General features: G+C 45.1%; 1 protein-coding gene across 8 annotated transcripts in view; it reads right to left on the bottom strand.

The window, feature by feature from the left end:
* ARID1B (AT-rich interaction domain 1B) overlaps positions 1–21,759 on the bottom strand; it is a 447,008-nt gene extending 425,249 nt beyond the window's left edge. For all 8 annotated transcript variants that reach the window (XM_042987379.1, XM_042987385.1, XM_042987380.1 and 5 more), the window contains exon 1: positions 19,936–21,759. In XM_042987379.1, coding sequence (XP_042843313.1) covers positions 19,936–21,759 — 1,824 coding nt within the window. The remainder of the gene's footprint in view (positions 1–19,935) is intronic.
* Between the last annotated feature and the right edge of the window lie 1,714 nt (positions 21,760–23,473).

The following is a 23,473-nucleotide window of genomic DNA, read 5'->3' as shown; positions in this document are numbered from 1 at the left end:
CTCGCCGAGGGCAGCGCCCAGTAATCCTATGTTTCGGTCGTGCTAAAAACCACACGATGCGCCCAGTGCCGAGAGCAGCACTGCCCACTAACGCTTTCCGCAGCCGTGGAACGTTCCATCCTGGGCCGCATGTGTGCTTTCGGGCACTTAACATGTGGCCAGTACACGGCCCGAGCGCGTCTTTCCTTTTATCTAACTGTAATTCATCTTAACTAGCCACATGTGGCGAACGGCTACCGCACTGGCTAGAGCGGGGGCAGAGGGCCATTTAACGCTAAAAAAGCTTTCTGCTGGGAAAACATTCTTCGGTCACGTTATGTATCAGGATGCTGAGTTTCCCCTTTAGGAAAGTGGAACAGTAATAAAAAGTAAGCCGAAAGTACTAAAAAGATCCCCTTCACGTTCCCGGCGAAACAGAAATGCATCTCATTCAAACCGGCTTCCTAACAGGTGGGGCAGAAGGGACACGTGTAACAGAGACGTGCGTCCCGAGAAGAAGGGGCGTCCCGGTGCTCGCCTTAGGGCCACATCTCCTAGGACAGACAGGAGAAGGAAAGGACGCTTCCTCCCGCTCCCCTGAGGCTGACGGGTGTACACACACCGTGTGGCTTCTTGGAAGATTCTATCTTCCGTGTCTAACCAAATGACAACCCGGCCACGGGAAGGGGATATCTTTCTTCAGCAACTTTTCCAATGTCCTCACAGAATAGCAAATGATGCGAATGGAAGCAAGCAAGAAAAAAACAAAACACAACATGATTACAATGACAGCTTCCACAAAGGAAATGCAGACCACTCATCTAACTCCGCTCACACCGGGCACTGTTGAGAGGAAATACAGCGTAATATCTGAGAAGGCAGGGGCGTCAGAACGCCTGGGTGCACACAGAGTCTATGCCACTTCCTAGCTATGTCGCTCAGGCTTATCGAGGCTGTGCCTTCATTCACTCATCTGTAAAATGGGTATAATCGCAGTACCTACTTCATAGGTAAGGTTATACGGTTCTTAGCTCTGCTTGACACCTAGTAACTGTTCGATAAATTATTCAAAACTTCTCATTACTAAAAACTTAGTATTTCAGTACAGTGGAAAAACAGGTGATTTTCCTTCGAGGTACGTGTAGCGAGTTGTCATTAAAGAATGGTTTCATGACACAGGAAAAAATGCTCCACATCCCTCATCATCAGGGAAATACAAATCAAAACCACAGTGAGATACCACCTCACACCTGTCAGAATGGCTAAAATGAACAACTCGGGCGACAACAGATTTTGGCAAGGAAGCGGAGAAAGAGGAACCCTTTTGCACTGTTGGTGGGAATGCAAACTGGTGCAGTCACTCTGGAAAACAGTATGGAGGTTCCTTAAAAAATTACAAAGAGAACTACCCTGTGGCCCAGCAATTGCACTACCAGGTATTTATCCAAAGGATACAGAAGCGCTGATTCAAAGGGGCACATGCACCCCAATGTTTACAGAAGTGCTACCGACAATAGCCAAAGTATGGAAAGAGCCCAAGTGTCCATCGACAGATAAATGGACACACACACACACACACACACACACACACAAAATCGATGGAATATTACTTGGAGATCAAAAAAGAATGAATTCTTGCCATATGCAATAACATGGATAGAACTAGAATGTATTATACTCAGCAAAATAAGTCAGAGAGACAAATCTATGATTTCACTCATCTGTGGAATTTAAGATACAAAACAGATGAACATAAGGGAACAGAAACAAACATATAAAAACAGAGAGGGAGACAAACCATAAGAGACTCTTAAACACAGAAAACAAACTGAGGGTTGCTGGTGGGGTGTTGGATGGGGGGATGGGCTAAATGGGTGACGGGTATTAAGGAAGGCACTTGGTGGGCTGAGCCCTGGGTGTTGTATGTAAGTGATGAATCACTAAATTCTATTCCTGAAATCATTATTACACTACATGTTAACTAACTTGGATTTAAATTTTAAAAAATGAAAAATGAAAAAATTTTTAAAAAGAAAAAAGGGTTTCATACATACATGTCTAACAATGTTACCACCAAAGAATAACTTACACACAGAGCAAACAGTTTCAGAACTTTTAGTGGCTAATTCTGAATACCAGCTCCCAAACCGAAGTTTTCAGAGAGGATAATGCAAAAATGTGTAACAACAACTTGTACTCCTACTGACCACTAGCTCAGCCTAAGATTACTGGCACAGAAGTGGCAATAACCAAAGGTAATTCCCCAAATGCAATCATCTCTGCTTCAAGAAGCGTCTCCAGACACGCACAGATGTCTTTATGAGACCAGCTGACTCACTACTTCATGTTTACAATCCAGTTTACTAAAGGTATCGAAAGCACCCAAAATATATTGATATATTACAAAACTTATTTTTATTTTCTGGAAACATTTCTAAACAAGCTTTATAAAATGTGACTCTAGGCGCACGTGGGTGGCTCAGTGGCTTAAGCATCCGACTTCCACTCAGGTCATGATCTCACAGTTTGTGGGTTCAAGCCCCGCATGGGGCTCTGTGCTGACAGCTCAGAGCCTGGAGCCTGCTTCGGATTCTGTGTCTCCCTCTCTCTCTGCCCTTCCCCTGCTCACACTCTGTCTCTCCCTCTCTCTCAAAAATAAATAAACATTAAAAAAAAATTTAAAAACAAAAACAAAGAAACACCCCACTCCTCCTCCTGCTGTCTGGAAGCTTCTTTCTCATTTCCTATTCGCTGTGCAGCCTGTGGCAGCTCAGCTCCTCCTGACTATTCTCCCAAAGGTCTTCCGTGACCAAATGGCAAGACGTTGGCTACCTACTCTTACCCGACCATTCCTCTGAGCCTGCCACAGCTATGCGTGTCTTCTCTCCAAAACCCTCGTTCCTCCATGGCTTCTGTGGAGCTCTCCCATGCTTTCCGTCTCCTTTTCTGGCTCTCTGGCTGCCTCCCTTTCCACTCCTCCAATGTCAGCGCTCCCTAAACCCCTTCAGCACCCCTCTCTTCTCCACACCCACGCTCCCCTGGGCAATCCGGTGAACCCCATTTCAGCAGCACACCGCGCTGAAAGTCCACATGGATATACTGGGCCCAAGTCACCCTCCTGCACTGTCTGTCTAAGGGCATGTCCAGTCAGCTCCTTGGAACACATCTCAAACCCAACATGTCCCAAACCGCGCCTGCTCACTAAACACAGGATGATTCTGAAGCGGACGCCTTCAAAGAGTTACAATACCATCTGATTTCTCTCTAGGGAGTCAGATCGAGCGCTCTGTGTTTACGCCACTCCTGCCCCGGCCTGGAGGAAACGAAGGTGGTGCTGGGCTGCCGTCTGCCATTTCAACCACTGCCAGTAAAAATGCTACGTTTCCTCGCTGTCCGCTGACACGAGAGGTGCGCGCTGAGCATCTCTGGGACTACGGAAATAGAACCCTGACAGTTCCTTCGCGAGTTGGTTTTTGTGACATATTCCTATATTGCCTCATTAATCAATAAGCAGTTTTTGAAAGTGTTCAATGCTCTTGAATCCCCCTGTGCTGCTATTCGTTCCCACTCTAAAGGCCGCCACCCGCATGCGGACAGGTGCTTCTGCATAATCTCTAGGATTAAATTTCACCGGAAGGTGAGCCTTATGAAAGCAGGGCCTGTGTTTTATTCACTGCCGTGGCCCCAGCACCTAGAGCACGACCTGCCACACAGCAGGTGAACAGACTAGACCCCAAGAGCTATTTCTCGAGTGGGTCAAGAATGTACACGAAGTAGCACAGTATCTGGCCGTCGACTCAGAAGTCTCCCACCGACCCTCAACCCCGGCTCCCCGTTCTGCTTTCCCAAGGTTTTGGGGGGTATGGAAGATATCCCTCAAAATGCCTCCCCCCCCCCCAAATGGTTTCTCACTCAGTGTTTTCCCTACCGGACGGGTGTCCAAGGCTCTTGTGTGAGGCTTGCCCTGCTTCTCACCTGATTCCCTGGGAAGGTCACGAGGGACAAGCTAGCACGGCTGGTTTCCTCCCTGCGGTCGGCAGAACCTGCCACATCTCCTGCGCCTGCTTCCACGTGCCCCCCACTTCTAACCTGCTGCCCACAGCTGCTCACCTAACTCCTCCACTCTGTACTGATAATGTGGCAAAAAAGGAAGTCACCATGGAGAACCAAATAACTATCATCCTGAAAAGGGAGGGAGGGAATGGCTTTATTCTTGTCTGGCGGAGTCGGGTTCGGGAGCCTTGTGACAGCTATTTTCTTAGGGCTGTCTCAGCTGTTTCAGAACGCTAAGATTGCACTGATGGAAACCACAGCACTGGACGCATGATACATCACTACAGGCATGTCCCGAAAGTTCGAACGCAGGCAGACACGTGTTCGCTTTCCAGGCAAAAGACAGGTATCTCTCATCGTAACAAATGAGACTGAAACGTGACTAACACACTGAAGATGCTCATTCCCTGCATAAGCTGGAAGAGCCAAACAAAATGAAAGGTCCGGTCTCCGAGAAAAGGACATGCCGGTGACAAACAGCAACGGCCTAAATAAAACACAGGTTACCAGTTTGTTTGGGTTGCTTTCTTCCTGCGGGTTCTTAAAGACAGACTGTTAACTCATTTGCTTGAGATGGCTTAGGTGTCCTCAGCATTAACTTCAGACACTATGCATCCGTGATTACTCTAGTAGCCATATATTACTGCAAATAATGAAACAAAATCACATGTTATTAGAAAATAGGGAACAAGAGACAGGAAAGCCTTCATTTCATTTTAAGCTAAAAAGAGCACTTTGGAGGCACGTCATTCAAGAATATTCTCAACCTCAAATTCAGCAGCAATCGGGAGGTGAGGAAAACACGAGCTGAAGACCCAGGAAACCTGAACACAGCCAGTCCCGCGGTCTCTCCCGCTGCACAGATGTTTGAGCAGAGTACTGGTTAAATGGAATGTCACTTCCACCGCTGTCTAAGACAAGGTTATGGGCCAAACTCATTTTCTTTAAAGCTGTGAGATTTAATTTTTTTTGACAAGTTTCAAAAGAGAGGAATAGTTGGGGACGTACAGGGGAAACTTCCCAGTATTATATCATCCTATTAGACATAATTAGGGAGAGAAAGACTGAAAGAGTCTCAGGACACATCTCAATACCCTTTGGCCTGGCCAGCCAAGAAGTTCGCCAGTAAGTAACACAGGAAACAGGGATTCGACTGGGTCCATTGATGGAGTGCTTTTACTATTCTCCCAATATCACGGACTCTGGTTCCAGAATGGCCATGAGGCAACAGCAAAGACAGAAATACTCAGGACTGCATGGCATGAAATGACCTCACCAAAAAACTGGGAGGATTTTTCTGCCTTATATTTGTTCTCGTAACTATGCATCAGCGTCTTGATTATTTTAAGATCTGCCAATTTGGTGGTGGGGGGGGGGGGGTCCTGCAAATTTCACCACTAAATAGTTCACTCAGGGCATTAAATTTGTGTGTTGGTTTTTCACTCTAAAATTCTCTTTTCCAGCTGCCTGTATTCTCCCTTCTCTCCAATCTTCTGGTCCCTGACTGTCACCTGCCCTCCATGGTCATTCCCATAGTCATTCTCCCTTCATACATTCTTGGATTTAAGATCTCTGGCCTCATAAACACGCCTAACTTGTGACCCTGAGACGCTGTCCAGTCCATTCATCCATTCTCCCATCCAAAACTGTTCTAGAGGCTGGTCCATGGCCTCCCCACCCCAGAAACTTCAGTCACAGCCACGTGTAAATAACTCACAACAGAACCTGTGCTCCTCTTTAAACATCAACAGACTATTTCGTAGCCTCCCTTGATAACTCATAGCAATGACCCAGATCCTAGCATACGGTTTCTTCTCACAGGCGGATGTACATTAATGTCCAGTAATATTATCAGAAAAAATCCAATAGCCACCTTCACAGCCTTGAAGCACACATTCTTTCTTCTCCTTGCCCAGTAGGACTACGGGGCCAAAATACATTCAAAGCTCAATTATGAGAATGTAATGCCACATGTCTTAACAACAATAAAAAAAAAGTCTACTTAAATTCTACCAATAAATAAATTCCGTCAATAACCTCTGCGGGAAGAGAAGGGTGGGCATGCGGGCCATTCCACAACCCGAGAACACCAGAACTGCTGGAGGAAGAACTTAGACGCCTGTCTGCCTCCCTGGGGGATTCGGATGCACAGCCAGGTTTCAGAGCCACTCCTTTAGTGGAGAGAATATACAGGCTGTAGCACCGGACATCCCTGGAGACTGAACAAATTTCTTAATTCTACGAGTTTACTTGTTCACAAATGGGGAGACTGCCTTGCAAGACTGTTGAAAAGCCTACAATCAACATGTGCAATGTGTGTAAGTATACTTACACAGGTAAGTATTCAGTAACAGGAGCTATTATTACTGTTACCGCTTTCTCGTATCACTATTACCCAGGGCTCTTCTAAAACTTTTTCTCTGAACCTGCATTTCTTTGAGAAGAACAGAAAGCAGTGTGTTTGTAATAGTTCTACCAATGACACCTGGCTAGAAGGAGAGACAGATTTCCCGTGTCCCCACCTAAAAGTCTCATACAGGCCACTGTTTACAAGGAAACAAGAAAACCCCTCAAGGAGTGGCTGCTGACTCACCACCATCTTTTCTGCTCGTCCCGTCCACACCCAGGCGCCCGCTCTCCTGGGAGGGTCACTCAGCACCTGTCCCCACGGTTTCTGTGTTCTCGGTGGGGCCCCCCGCCCCCCCCACCCACGACCCCAGCCTGGCATTCATCGTCCCCGCTGCACCATCTTCGCAGCTGCACAGAAACAAGCTGGTTAAGACCCGAGTCCTGCCATCTGTGGCCCATCGCTCTCGTGCCTGCATGTTAGCAGAAGTCCACGGAAGACCCCGTGCTCTGCAGGATCGCGACCAGATACTTGTCCCTATTTTTCTCAATAGTCCTCGTATGGAAAGAAACCAGGCTTCTTCAGGTCAAGGGATAACTGTGTTCCTCTTAGTCCACTGTACCCAGTAAGCACATTACCCATACAGACGTCCTTTTCTGCACCCCATAGAACGGGCTGGATATCAACAACACCTCCCCCAGAGCCGGTAGGCGAGCCTCTGACCCATAATATTTCACAAGCCCTAACGTACCCAGGGAAGGCTCGGCTCGGAAAGCCATACCAAAGCACTCATAAATTTCAGACTGCCCTAATCATCCCCTCCTTTTGCTAAGAAACCAGTCGGAGTACCACTTCAGACCCATTATTCTTATAATGAGAACTTTCCTTCGCAATCCTCTGTCATATCAACCTAATCAAGTGTCATGACTATTATTTATACCGAATTTTACTTTAATTTCAAGTATGTTTACTAACAAAGCAAAGGTGAACATTCTTTAAAACTGGTTGTCTAATAAAAATACAAAAATTCATTAGTTATTTTTGTTCCTTATTTTTATTAATCATGACGAAACTCAGTAAGAACTCTCATGTGAGTAAAACTATCTCTTTAAGTATCATTTCAAAATTTTAGAGCGTCGAGACAAAGAAACATGCCGACTCTTCTAGATACAGGTGACACATTCATCTCTCCAACTTTCTAACGACTTCCACTTTTGAAAGACTCATCTAGCTTCAACATATTTAAGCCCACGCTCGCCCCCGATATTAGTATTATTTAATTCTCAAGTAGGGTTTAGAAATTTTTACAAATTCGAAAAAGACTTCAAAAACTTAGGTTAGAAAGGAAGAGAAAGAGTAGAGTCAAAACTAATTAGAAAGGCCCATCATGGCAATTTCCTTTTTTAAAGGCCATTGTTCCAAAGTGCCTACATCTATCTATCTCCCTCTGTATCTGTTGCTTTTCAGATCCTTTGCATCAGCACATTATCTATACCGCGGGATATTTTCATCCTCGACAAGGTAGAAAGCTTGTCTGCCTCCCTGTGTTATCTGTCCGCGTTCCATTTGAATCCAATTTCCTTGCATTACCTCTGCCCAGGTCAGGGATGAATGGCTGTCAAATTCCCAGTGGAATAAAAAGAAAAACCCTTTCTTCCTGAGGCAGCAAGTTTCAATTCACAGAGCACATGGCTAATCTACATATGTGAAGGTCACGGCACTTCAGTCAAAGAGGTTAAGAATGGAACAGCTCACGTAAGGGGTTGTCTTAAACATCTTGGCATGATGCCCAACAAGTAAGATTGTTGAAAAGCAATAGATAGCTTCTGGCAGCGGTAAGGGGAAAAATATTTTGATCATGTGATGCCGCACACACTACCTAGTTTATTTCATGTGTGAAACTTTGCGCGTCCCTAAAAAATACCACGCGTGCAAATCAAACCCAGATTTCCGCCTCCCCAGTTTAGCCATGCTAGTACACCTTCCTCTTCATAAAATACATTCATATGAAGTTTCTAGACGCACCAAGAATAAAACGTCCACATATTAACAACCAGTTGGCGCAAATAATCTTAAGAGCTGATTACAACTTCTTTACATTAGTTTTTCAAAGAACCATGAAACACCAGGAAAGGGTAGTTAGACTAAAAAAGCACATTCCTTTGAGTTACCCGAATATAACTGTCTTAAATAAAATTCACCTTCTCCCTCCATTCTTCTCTCCCTCCTCATTAATAATACAGCAATACGGAAAACTACAGGAACTTAATGCACAATAAAAGACAAAACACAAAATTGCTTTTCACATCCTATCTTCACTAATTAATTGCTGAATAAAAGTAAAACATTACTGTTTTAAAGTGTCCATACTTCTGACAAATGTCTCAATGGAGGAGGAAAAACAAAGTCTCGCCCCACATAATGGACAGCAGGGGAGAAACCGAGACCTTCACAAGGCACGCCTCTGCCTGCTGTAGCATGGCACCTTCTGGAGTGTTCTCTCTACTCAGCCAAATGAAACTGAAAGGGAGCTGGCACCAACAGTCGGGAAAGGGAAGACTTTCAAACCCAGCAAAATCATAACAAATGGAACTATAATTTTTTAAACTTTTCAACAGTTAACAATAATAAACTATTTCTTTAGCACATGGAGAAAATTAATTAAAAGCAAAAGATCCATCTCACCAATCTGCAAGCTGTCTGCCTACCACCAATTTCCTTCCATTCAAAATTTACACTGCTTATGAGGCCTGAGTTATTCAATCCATAGTTCTAATTACATGGGATAGGAAGTAAGATGAAAACATTCCACAAACCGTCTTCTTTATTTTAATCACCAATATTCACTTTATAACCTAAGGATATCCTACGCATGTTCTTCTACGCTAACCAACGAGCACCACGATGTTTAACAATTTTTCAATATTCCCCGGATATCTTTTCATCTGGTACAGTGTCCCGACACCAAGGTCACTAAATATTTGTTGATGATGGTGAAATTAAATGCTCCAATTATCGATCTTCTGAATTTATTTTTCCTTACCAGTTAAAAAACCAGGACTGTAAGAAAAGACTGGAAAACTACAGCAGACATTTTGGAAATGTGATCGACTGCCCCAGCACTCACTCTTCCCAAACACATGGCAAGGGACAGACACATGAGGCAATAAAAAATGAACTGTCTGGATTAGAAATAGGCTTCAAATGCTAACCTACTTGTTCCGAGAGGAAAGACTAACAGGCTGTTAAATTAACTTGTCAAATTAACTAATACCGAACCACATCTAACTCATTTTAATTCCTTATCCATGAGAACATACAATCCTTTGTTACTTTTTGAAAGCATCCCCTTCCTTGCCAGGCAGTGTACCAGAACTTTATCAAGTGTCCTTCTGCAAACAATTCCATGGGTTAAGTCTTCCTTCCCATCTCCTTAGACCAGAGGGAACTTCAAACGTCAGGGAGTAAAGAGGCTAGCCCAAGGTCACGCAGGTGGTGAATGTCCAATCTTGCAGGTTCTCTAACCTGCACACCTTTGGCTCTTGCCCTCGCCCCTCCTGCTTCCATTCCCAAGCCTCTTCACTAATGTAACTTCTCGCTGACCAGCTCTCAGCTTATTAGACTTTATTTGGCGCAGCGCCTTCTTACCCCTACCCTGACCCCAGTCTAGTCTGTGTGAGATGAGACACTAACATCAAGACTTCTCCCACCAAACCATTTACACTGTATTGTGTAGCACGGTTACTGGTCCTTAGGCCCTGCATTGTCATTTTACCAAGGTCCACCATCCAGTACAGTACCAGGCACACATACGAGGTCGTCCACAAACATCTGCCCGATACCCTGGTTCTTGCTATGATGACACAAATCTCTAGTCCCAAAGCCCTGACGACACACAGGAGATTATTCAATACGGTGAAGGTAAATGAACTGATTTCTAAATCCTTCATGCTAATGACACTATAAAGCCATCTCTTTAGCTGAAAATTCACCTTATGATGCCCAAACAAAAACCCAAATTAAGATCGCTTTCTCATCAATATCACAGCACCTAAGAACAAACTCCAAGTATACTGACCTTCCACATAAAACCCTGAAGCAGTAACTGAACAGATTTTCTTGCAACGGATGTTGGAAATGTATAATACACGCATCAGGAAATTTTCAGTTTGGATACATTATCAACTATTCAAATAGTTCTTAGATGATGCACTTTGAGGGATATAGTCTTTCTGCAGAAGAATAATGTAGCCATTCATTTTAATTTCCACTTTGTAAAACACCAGGAGTCCATGACAATTCACCAGGGAAAATTATGGATTATACGTTATATTTACTCTTTGTATCTTAAGCACCAAGTGGTGCTCAGTAAGATTTGTTCATAATAGAATTAAAGTTTGTCCCTGATACTTTTATAAATCTCAGCATTAACAGAAGAAAGAAAGAAAGAAAGAAAGAAAGAAAGAAAGAAAGAAAGAAAGAAAGAAAAGAAAAGAAAGAAAGAAAGAAAGAAAGAAAGAAAGAAAGAAAGAAAGAAGAGAAACCATTCCTCTCTACATATCCAAGGCAGGCCCTTGGCATTCATTCTCAGCTTTGACATTCCCTACTTTGACTGAGAGCAGCACCACCCTTGGTGATACGTAGAGTAAATGATAATCTTGCTAAGGACCAAATGTGAACCACAGAGTCAGTAAAATTGAAACAGATACAGAAGTAAGTTACTTAAGCATGAATCAGAGACCAAAGTCCACCATTCAGAATTGCAAAAAAGCCTAGTTTTAATTTTTTGAAACTTTGTTCCTTTGCAGAAAGCACTTCCCCTAAAAAAGCTAGTCAATTTCATAGATCATGAAAGTGGAAAGGACAAAGACCTAGAAGATAGGAATAATTCTCAGAATCTACTAATTAACATTAACGACGGAATACCGTGAGGCAGCACCTGAGATCCAATGACGCCAATCCATCACAGTTCTATTGATCAACCAAAACCAATTCATCCAATTGTTCACAAGAGTCCCAATCAGTACAAAACTACATTTTGTGAGGGAAATTGCCGTGGTATTCACAAAATCTGTATATTTGCATAGACCTCAGTTTATATTCACTGAACATGTCTGGGACCCAGTATAGTTTAATAAGATGTTCAGTGGTGCATTGCTGATTAGGCACCATATTTTTTAAAATTCAGAGCAGCAGAGAATTTTGCAGCTGGGAGGGACTGGGGTCACCTAATTGATGGAGGCAGGGGCTTATCTGCGACCACACCCCTGAACCGCATCAGGGCCAGGCAGAGAACAAGAACTCAGGGCTCACTACACAGTGGGAAGGCAGGTGGGAAGAAAAGAGACACCAGGGAACAATGCCACCGATTTACAGAGATGACCTCAGCGGCGGCCCCGCCCAGCAGCCAACATTCCACATCAGGAAACTGAGCCTCTGCCATATCTCAGAGAAAATGGGCACTCAAGCCTACAAATGAATCAAAGTCTGACCAACTCCAAGCCCAAGATCTTTCCATTACATCAGGATGCCTCGTAATATATTCGCATTCTCTCATAAATCCTCATAATGACAGAAATAAACTAATATACAACAAACATACCAGTTCCCTTAGAAATATGTCTGCTTCTTCAGACAGACTCGTGCTCAGCAGTAGCAATGTTTTACGTTTCTATTTCCAAGGTCATTTATAATTCATTGGGTAAAGTGAATTTATTATAAAAAAATATGAGCTGAAAGCAGAAAATTTAAAGGATATTAGAATGGGGTTACAGCTTGATATATATAAATATATGGTCACGGAAACTTCAAATTTGCTTCTTAAGTTTTCATAAATTAGATGCCAAACTCTAGACAAATTTTAAAATTACCAGTCATTTCAAAATAAGGTTACGAAGTGCGGTGAGTGGTTTAACTTCTAAGATGCTCATCACAAAAAGAAACAGGAGATACTAAGAATTCTGGAACAGCCTCCACTAATCATCAATGCCTCGCTTTCTGAAAGGTTTATTTCAGGACCCAGAAGCAGTAGCTGAATTTACTCCTCAGCCAGCATACATTATCTAAACAGTTACCAAAAATACTCCAGCAATCCAAGTATCTTCCTAAATCTGAGCAGACTGTTTTAACTTTTTTCCAAGAGCCTATGTAATGTAGAAAACTGAGAAAAAGAAAAAGGACCATTCTATACAAATTTCGAACTGATTATATTTTCCTTCTCTTAGTTATTATTCTTTGTAGTGGGATCTTTATTTTGTTCCGGCACAAAGCCAGTAATTGATTGGTAGAAATGGAAAAGAGTCACTAGCTCACATCAACTATATCACAACAATCTACAATTATTTGTTTTGCCAAAATCCACTCCCCCACCCAAAAAAAGCTGGCCAACAGACTGCTGACCCACATGGTTGCTATTTGCATTCTGTTTAAATGAGCCAGTTCTAAGTCAACGATGCCAAAAATGCCATGCCCAGGTTCAGTGGGGAGAGGCTTTGGCACGCTGTCTCTCTGAACTGCACACAGAAGCAAGAGCAATCCCCAGACCCTAGCTACCGTCCGGCACTGGGCTGATTAGGAAAACGGGTGCTTAATAAATATTTGCCAACCGATCATCTGGAGTAGATACTTGTCCGCCACACACGTCACAGCATGCACAAATGCTAAATGTTTACACCTTAAAAAATTGTTGCTTCCAAGCACACACTCTTAAATCACAGTTCACTCTCTATGTCCTCTGTGGAATCCATGGTTAATATACACAACTGATCGGCTAAAGATGCGACTACATATCAGCCTCAATGGCAGCGAAAATACAATTCCAAATTTTACATACGAAAAAGCCTCTTCTGAAGACTAACCAGGATTCAAGAAGCAACCCTTTGCAGCTGCCTCTTAAATTTAATTAAAAGACCAATCATCTTAATTTAGGAATTTTTCCACACACAAAGAATTTCTGCAGCTTTACAAAGGACTACAAATTAAAAACATAAGGGGGGAAGCACAAACTTGGGGGCACAGAACACTATGAAAAAAGACCCAGCATCACACGGACTGGCTGTTTGCTCAGGCTAGGGGGGGACTGGGATGGCCCAAAACCTAAAACACAACTGGAAAAAAAATGACCATTGTAAATGACTTTCACCGATAGAAGGATATAACAAGTAATTTAAAAAAGAAGCTAAACATGCAAAAGATAAGAGAAGTAAAGGGAAAAATGATCATGCTAACAGTTCATTTCCACATCCTATCATCTAACCAAGTACCAGGCTTCTCTCAACAAAGTATCCCAAACCTTTCAACAGAAAGGCTTCAAAAAGCTGCTTTTAAACTTTTAATGACCTGACAATGAAACAACGAACCCACATAGGACACACTTACACACTTCGGAACAGACAAAACCTGGGAAGATCACCCCGAAGTCAGAGCTGGGCAGAAGTAGTGGAACGAACACACACACGCACACACACACCATGAGCACTGCTAGGGAACATGTGAGGAAGGATTTACTAATCAATTACAAAGCAGCAAGATTAATGGCCATGAAAAGATTATTTTCCTTATAATACACATTATAACTAACCATTTGAAAGTCTGACATGAAGGAAGGGAAGGAAAAAATGTACTTTTTTATTTCCGTTTGGGAAGACGAAAAGTTCTGGAAATCAGATGGTGGTCCACAACAATGTGAGCGTACTTAATGTCACTGAACTGCACACCTAAAAATGAGTAAAACGGTAAATTTTATGTTCTGTGTTATTTTACCGCAATAAAAAAAATACGTAGATATAATTTTTTTAGCAACCCATAGTTTTCAAAGCGTGGTCCAGGATTTTCTTCCGGTTTTCATCAAATATGGCTTCCCTTCCAGGGTCACCTAATAAGTAACGACTTGTCTGAGTCTCAAGTTTCATCTTTCATCAAGGCCCAAATGAGACCCTGAGAAGTGCATCCTACAAAAGATGGTGAGCAGAGGCCAAATCTACTTCAATTCAAAAGGTCGGTCTTGCTATGACAGATCTGTTCCAGATTCTACTGCCACCTACCTAAAATAAGAGTGTCTATTGGTAAACCGGATGTGCTGAAGATCTTAGAGCTCTGGTCTCTTTCCTACCAATAAGCATCATCCAAGAAACAAACTAATTTCATCATTAGTTCATCTGTCAAACTCAGTGGCCTTCTAGTATTCTTGGCACTGATCCATTCAGAAGTGGGCTTTTGAAAACTGTCTATTGGATCCTATTCAAATACGTAAATCTAAGGAAATAGTTTTCTCAGAATTATTCCAAGTTAAAGCCTTTGAAAATAGAACATGTTTGCTGAAAACTTACTGCGGAGACACACATTTTAGTTTGATAAATCCACTCGCTCACTCGATTAGTGTGAATTGTTAAGTTAAAACTACAGTATGCACGTGGCAACAACTCCATTCATTCCAGTGTTAGCGTAAGGCAAAATAAGCGTGTACTTAATGGCACCTGGGTACCGATACCTCTATCATTTTCTTTTCACCAAAATTCTCAGGGGAAAAAGTTACCAACGTATACCAAGTTTTTAGATCAAAGTTATCATTCAATCATCCAATTAAACCAAAAAGAGCCACTTAATCTTGTATAAATAGCCTCCGAACCGTAAAAGCAGTATCGTTTGATAGTTGTACATCTGTGATATATGCGCATCCTCAGTGGGTAAGCAGTTGTGCCCGGTACTTCTCCCCCTCCCTACACACACACACACACACACACACACACACACACACACACACACACACACGGAGAAGTCAAATAGAGAACCCTCAGCCTCCCATACACACACACAGCCAAGTGTGCTCCTTCACATATCCACAGAGAATCTGCACAAATATCCTGATGAAGAAAGGGCACCTCAGGAAAACCCTGTGACCAACAAGTATCCGATTCTAAAAAGGCCTAGCATGTGCAAGTGGCCCGTAAGCATAAACAGCATTAGAAAATGTCATAAAAATTTTGTAACATCCACTTTGAAAATCTAATTATTGCAATAAAAAAATTAAAGGAATTCGAGTTTTATTAACATTCCTTTTGAGCCTCCATAAATCTGTTGGTTTAAGTGATACATGACAGTTCTTTCAAATGTAAATATAAGCTTCAAACTTCCAAAACTACACACAGGCCAAAATGAAAGTGACACAAGTGAGTTATTAGTTCCTTTTCCTCAATGATGGATCAAGGCACACAGATCCATTAACTGAGCAGTGTCAGTCTAGCATAGTGAGAAAAACCTCTAAATTTAGGACGCTGGGCGAAAAGCTAATATAGTCAGTCCCCAGTGCAATACATCCAAAATTTACATGTCCAAATCAGTCTTCAAAATAAGTAGCAAAATTTCAGAGACCCCAACAAATTTTAAATCGAACCACTCTCATCCTAGGAGAGAACAAGAGTTAAATAAGTGAAATGATCATCTTTTCAGTTTGCCTGTCACATAGGTATTTATCCTATGGAAGTAAGTAAGTTCCTATTACATCAGAAGCCATTTTTTTTTTTAGATGTACTCTGCCCCAAAATATAAAGTACCAAAGTCCATTAATAAGAAATAGAACTGAAAACTCAACCCCATTCTCTTACACCTGTTTTCTTTAAAACATGTGTCTAATAAAACTACCAAATGAATTTATGAGCCTTCCTCTACACTGTCTTACATTTTCAAAATTGGTCCTCAAACCAGAATTAATACTATTTTGATACCAGCATGAAGATGTTATTCTCTCAATTCTAATGGAATAACATGATATTTAGAGGGAAGGTACATTAGTTTAAGTGTCTAAGAGTGATGTGGATTATTTCCATCTCTACAACACGCTTGTGATATTCTGATACAATACGATGCCAGGGAAAATGGAACAAGCAGAAAAACCCTGCCAAAGATTGATTCCGAAATACAGATAAAAAGCACAACCAAAGTGAAAACGGGAGTTAAGGCTTCTCATTATAGAGCCAAGACAAGAATACGATGCTCCCTAGAACATACTTATCAATTTTATGTTAATATAAACGTAAATTTAAGTGACAGCTGCCTTAAAGAGTACTTATCATCAAAATAAAATGGTCAAAACTAAGCACACAGAAATCAGGATATCCAAAGAAAACAATTTTAAACCACGCACCCTTTCCTCCCAGGTAACCTAGGAAAACAGAAAACTGTAAATATTTTCTATGTATTTTGTTTTGGTTTTTTAAATGCTAGGCCTTTTCTATGAACCACAGCTGCCAATTCCACATTCTCTGACGACACAGCAGCCAGCCAGCCAGCCATATCTCAGCAAATATATTAATTCAGGGCACAACAATTTCTTTACAAGGTTTAAAACATCAGATAGGGTAAAATATCACTGGGAGGGGAAGTGGGGAATGATGTTATGCTATAATGTATCTTATACAAATTTTAAGGTCATCAGGAACCAGTCTGTAACTTCCTGCTTTGTAAGCCAGCTAGTCACTTCTTTGAATGATAAATAAGGCTCTTTTTATTACGTTGTGTTATATTCTGTTAAACTGAAGTTAAAATAGCATTAATGGAATTTGGCACAGATGTGGACATTATAAAATATTACTTACAGGAGCAGACCTCAGTACTCCTTTTGAACTGCTCTATCGAAATACTTTATCTCACAAAAAAACCCAGCAACAAACTGTATCATAAAATGGCTTATTTCACTTTTTAAAAAGACCTTCCCAATACAATATACAGATATATTTTGTTCCCAATTATAAAAACATTTGCTGCCCAATATAAACAATTCCTAAAATCAAAAATGAAACTAAATGTGCTAAAGCCACAAGAAAATTTCATCATTTAACAACGTGATTTAATAGTACTTTATGGCCTATAGTGACATAGTGATTCAATATTTTGGACAAATAACTATGACTTAATATAATGATCACAACAAATACTAAATAAATACTAGCCTCCCAAAAAGAAAATACATAAAAAAGACACATTCCACACATTACACGGCAAAGTACCTAAGAGAAATCTGTGAATCTAGGTCATATGCCCAGCAGTTTCCTCGCCCCTCAAAAATAAAAAAGCTATTCCCAAGGGTCACACCGAGGACATAATGGATTCACTCTCATTCCAAGAAAACAAAATACTTAAAATGATTGGTACCATTAAGAAATAATACTTTAAAGTAACAAGGACCTACATCTGCCTCCATCATCTCTCCGTTCTAGTTTACCAAGATGGGAATTTTAAACTATCCCTTTAAAAGCAAGCTGACAAAGCAAATCTTTTTAAAATTAATTACGTGGGTTTAGTTACACGAGCCTCCTCTGTGTTTTCACTTGTGTGCATCAAAAATGAAAATTGATAGTCACAAATTTTCTATCAAGAGCAGGAAAATACATTCTCATTAAAAGTTAAACTCCAGTAACCAAAGATTTGAAAGCCAGTGGACACTAATGTCCTCGGCCAGGGATTCACAGGATTATCTGTTAAATTCAGTCCTGTGTTCACTCTGACGAGTCTCTCCCCTAAGATATGACTGTTATTAAAATACGCCTTCCTAAAATAAATAAGCTAAGTAGATTACAACCGCTGTTATTCCTTCCTAACAAATGAGGATTTTAAAAACTTTCACAGCATTTAAGATGTCTACAAAAGAAAGATTATTTGGAAGAAACACACCCAGAACAGCTTGCATGAGACAGTTTCCCTAATACACGTGTAAGCACTTCAAATAAGGGCCACACCACCGAACCCAACAAAATAATCAAGAAGAAAATAATGAAATAATTTTCAGTATTTCACAAGATTATCCATGTTTCCCCTTTGATTAATTCTTGTGTACAAAATTATAGTTTCCTCACTTCATGCTTATGTCAATTCAATGGAAACTCCTTATCCACATTTTAAATGATCAGCACCGTTACAACATAAATTACTAGAAATACAGCTTTAATCTTGTTATAAAGCTAATTCGATATCCCTAAAAGAGACCGCTGCATATCAGGATCTTGAAATGTTAAGTTATCATTTTTAATTTTACACCAAACTACGTGTGCTGACAATTCACATTTTTCCCCCACAGTTTAATCTGGAAAGGGCACTTCAATAAACGCTTTGCAAATCCAGAAATTGCTAAAATTTTTGGCTTCATTACATTTCAATTGCCACATCTTCATACTACAATTCAAGTCCGTGATATATGCAGTGTCCACATTAAGACTGTCAAAGATCTGATTTTTGTAAATGCCCAATACTGGACACCAGCATAATGTTTTCAGGATTTAATCCTCTTATTAATAACTATGATTCATAATAACTTAAGCTTTAAATAATATTCAACCTTACATCTGCTTGTAATAGAGCTCAGTTATTATTTGTGGCAAGAATTTTTGTGACTGTACTGCTCAGCACTTCTATTTACATCAGCAGTGCTAAATGCCCAATGGTGAGAGGGGAGCCAATCAGATGGCAGATTAGATGTCAACTCAGAGGCAGCTGTCTGGAGACTATTACAGCCAGTTTACCTCCACAATTCAAATTCCAAACCTTGCAAAGGAGATCAAGTCAGTCTTTAGGCTCAGCCTACGAGCAAGAAACAGCAAGAGTGCAGGACACTTCCTAATAACGCCGTAGGACTTGGGGGACAGCAAATTAAAGAAAATCCAAATAAATCTGATCCAAAAAGATCAATTTTCACTGGCCTGCTATTTTCCTGGACTTGCTGAATAAAATGTATGCCTGTTCCATGATCAGAATAAGTTCAACTTAACCGGGATGTGTCCCTTTAACGTAGCCTATCTGTTGAAGGTGACTCCTTTCCAGCAGCCTATAAGCCAAATAATGGATTTCCTGGCTATTCTCAGGAAGGAATCGATTTATTTTAGAATATTTTACCTCCACGTCGTTGTAAATTGGGGCATTCTTTTTGCTACGAAACATCCAAACTCAAAGCTCGCATCGAGTATCTCTGAATGGCCGGGCAGAACTACGAAAAACACACTGGGTTTGCCACAAAGCTAACCTATTTTTCCTGCCTTCACCTTGCAGGCTAAGAGGGAACGCGGTGTGGCTGGAGGTAGGACAAAGTTCCTCATTCTTTTCCCAGTTAAAGCTTATTGTTGGCGCTAACCGAGAAGACGGGGTCAATATTCCTCCCCGCACCGTACCGGCCGGGAGCGCCTATTTTGTTACAAAAGCCGCCCGAGCCGTCCCCGGCGCCCACGCCGCTGCCTCGCCGCGCGGTCCCCGGCTCCGGACGCGCGGCTCCGCGCCCGGGGTGGGGTGGCGAGGCGGGGGTGCTCGGCGGCCGGCCATCGCAGCGCGCGTCCCGGCCCTCGGCGAGACCCTCTTCCCCCAGGCCCCCGGGGCCCGGGCCGCGCAGTCGGGCGCCGCGCGCTCCCCAGCCTCCGAGGGAGGCAGCCGCGAGTTAAAATGGCTTTGGGCGCCTCGCCCCCGCCTCCCCCCCGGCAGAAGACGCAGAAAAAGTACGCGGAGAGAAAGAAACTAGGGCTCGAGGCGCGCGGCGAGGCCGCCGCGGCGGAAGCAGGCCCGGCCGGCGCGGGGGTTACCTGGGATCTGCCCATGGTCGGGCCGGGGGTGCCGGGGCTCATCGCCGGGTGGCTCCTTTGTTGCGCGGCCGCCCAGGCCGGGCTGGCAGCGGCGTACTGGGCGCCCATGTCCTTGCCCAAGCCCATGCCCGCGGCCGCCTGCTGGCCGCCCGCCGCCGCCCCCGCCGCCGCCGCCGCCGCCGCCTGGGACTGGGGCTGCGACGGCGGCGGCGGCGGCGGCGCGCTGGGGCTGCTGTAGTCGGGGTAGCTGCCGCCGTAGCTCCTCATCATGGGGCTGGGCGAGGTGAGCAGCTGGTTGAGGGTCGGGGTGGCCCCCGACGGGTGCTGGTTCTGCCCGGCGAAGCGCTGGAAGCCCCCCGCCGCCGCGCCGGCGGCCGCCTTGCTGAGGCTCGCGGCCCCGCCGCCCCCGGGGCCCATCATCATGCCGCCGCCCTGCTGCCGGGGGGAGCTCAGCACCCCGTACCCCGAGGACGAGCCCCCATAGCCGCCGCCGCCGCCTCCTGCTGCTGCCGCCGCCGCCGCGGCCGCCGCCGCCACAGCTCCCGCTCCTGCTCCTCCTCCTCCTCCTCCTCCTCCTCCGCTGCCGCCGCCTCCTCCTCCTCCTCCTCCTCCTCCTCCTCCTCCACCGCCGCCGCCGCCGCCGCCGCCGCCCGCGCTGGGCCGGCTGTAGCCCGGATAATGGTTGTACTGGCTGTTGGGGTACCCTTCGTGGGAGTTCTGCAGGGGGTCCATGCTGTTGGGGGCTCCGGCGGCGGCTGAGGCGGAGTGCATCATCCCCATCCCGGGGCTTTGTTGTCCGCCATGTTGATCAAAGCAAGGCCCAGTGCGGCCGCCGGGGCCGCCGCTAGCAGGGGCAGCGCTGCCATAGTAATTATTAAACTCCGAGACGGCCGCCGGGCCGCCGCCGCCGCCACCGCCGCCGCCGCCCCCGGGCACGGCGACCGGCGGCTGCTGCGCGCCCAGGGCGCCCAGGCCGGGGTGCTCGAACCGGCCGCCCGCCGGCTCCCCCATCTTGGGCGGTGCGTCGTCCTCGTCGCCCGGCTTGCTCAGCAGAGGCTGGCCCGGGGGGTCGGCCTGGCTGCCCGCGGCACTGTCCTTGGCGCCTCCATGTTGCGGCTGCTCCATGTCGGGACCGGGCTGAGCGGCGCCGCCGCCCGCGCCGCCGAGGCTGTTGTTGGAAATGGGATGTTGCTGCTGCTGCTGCTGCTGCTGCTGTTGCTGTTGCTGCTGCTGCTGCTGCTGGAACTGGTTTAGCTGCTGCTGTAGTGCGTGGTGGTGGTGGTGGAGGTGGTGGGCATGGTGGTGGTGGTGGTGGGCATGGTGGTGGTGGTGGTGCTGCTGGTGGGGCGGTGCGGCGGGGGCTTCGCCAACGGTTTTCAGTTTGTGGTTGGGGAGCAGCCCCGTCTCCATGGCCGAGCCCGGGCCCGACGAGGAGGAAGAGGAGGACGCCGCCGCCGCCGCCGCCGCCGCCGCGGAGGAGGAGGAGGACAGCGCGGCGGCGCTTCCACCCTCCTTGAGAGCCGCCTCGGAGCCGCCGCTCTTGGCGCTGTTAGTGCTGGCGGCGGCGGCCGCCGTGCTCGCGTTATGGGCCATGTTCAGTTCGTGACGGGGGTGCAGGGGGTGGTGGTGCACATTATTCAGGCCGCCGCCGTCGCCGCCGCCCCCCAGCATGGGTCCCGGTGCCGCCGCCGCCGCGCCGCGCGCCCCCGCCTCCAGGTCCCGGGCCCCGGGCGCCGGCCGCGGCCCGGGGGGCGCCCGCCGCTCGCCGCTGCCCGCCCGCGCCCGCGCCGCCGCCGCCGCCGCCGCTGCTGCCCGCGCGGCCATGATCGCCGCGGCGTGGCGAGGCCGGGCGGGGGGCGGGGGGAGACAATAAAACCCACTTTTTAGTCAGCGGCCCCTCCTGTGCGCATCCACACGCCCCGACGGGAATCGAGCGAGCCCCCTCCCCCTCCACAGGCCCCGCCGGAGCCGAACCGGGAGTCACGCCTTACGGTCTGGGCCTGTTCCCGCTGTGTGATTTCATGGTGAAAGTTTTTAGTTCAGGTTTAAATGAAACTTTTCTCTTTTCCTCTCTAACCCGGATATGGGTAAACACACGACTGACTGAGCCTATCGGGCCCAGCATGGCATGAGAGGGAGCCGAGCGAGCCCGAGCAACTATTATCCACTTCTCTCTGATTACTCGTGTGCACTCGCAAAACGCGGACTGGACTCTGCGCGGGCCGCCGCCGCCCGCCGGTCCCTGCGCCCGCCGCCGCCGCCGCTGCTCGCCCGCCCGCCGGGGCGCAGCCTCGCGGGCACCCGGCGGCCCCGGGCCCGGGGCTCGGGCCGGCTCCGCAGGCGCCCGGAGCGCGGCGGCGTGGGGCAACGCGAGGCTGCACTTTCCCCTCGTGCCTCGTCTCCTTGCCAACCGGCCGTTCGCGTGTTTGTTTTCACGTCTAAAAGGAACGATACAAAGGTGGAAAACGAGTCTGACGAGCAGACAAAAGAGGGAGAAGGGCTGGGGAACAAAGTTGTCTGTTGGCCTCCAAGGTTTGGAGGAGCCGACGGAGCAAGAAAATACTTGTGCAATCTGTGCAAAAGCACTGCCTCTCCCAGGAGTTATGTAATTTTTCAGAACGTTAGCCTCGCTGCCTTGATTTGGGGCCATCAGCGTAATTCCCACCAACTTCTTCAAGCTGCGAAATTAGGGGAGAGTTTAAGGGAAGGTTGGCTGCTTTCAAGGAGAGCTGTGCCCTGTACACAGCAAGTACTCAATAAGTGCTGAGACTGCACCTGCCCCGAAGATAATGTTTATATAACTATTTTTTAAGGCACTATATATATATATATATATATACACATACATATATATATGCACATATATATGTATGTGTATATATATATATATATATATATACACACATATATATATGCATGTAGGCTTATCAGTGAAAACTCAAGGTATTCCCAAAGGGGCATTTTTCTTGTAATGCACTTGGCTGTCCTCTCTCTAAAGGGAAAGTCTTCAAATAGGTACACTGGTGTGTTATGCTCCAACGTGTACATGGAAATTTAACTATTGGTGCCATAATAGTGACAGCTCAAGTTTAGCTGTATCTTCATAAATCTATATGACGCCTCTCATCATATTTCAGAGGTTAAGGTGCACAGTTAACCTTCAATATATTTCTAAGCAATGGGAAACAAAACTAAAATAAATGCATATTATATTTAATAAATATAAGATCATATATTTAATTAACATATATTTAATAAATATGAGTTGGCCAGACCTAATCCTAGAACAGAAGTGTTTCAGACTTCATTTTTTTTTAAATACTCTTATCCCTTTATGATGTTTTAAATGTTTTCATTTCTGTTAATTTATCACTTAGTAACCTTTTGAATATCTTCAGGCAGGTCTTCTTAACTGAAGCCATGCCTCCCTTATACTAGTGTGGACCTCGTTTTCATGGAGAGAAAGCATTTGAGAGTGGAACTTTGAAGAGGTCACACTAGCTGCAATAGTGTATATGATTTTGGTAGAACATAGTTT

Source organism: Panthera tigris, chromosome B2, assembly GCF_018350195.1.
Source record: "Panthera tigris isolate Pti1 chromosome B2, P.tigris_Pti1_mat1.1, whole genome shotgun sequence".
NCBI classification, from domain to species: Eukaryota; Metazoa; Chordata; class Mammalia; order Carnivora; family Felidae; genus Panthera; species Panthera tigris.
This window is presented reverse-complemented; position numbering and strand designations above follow the sequence as displayed.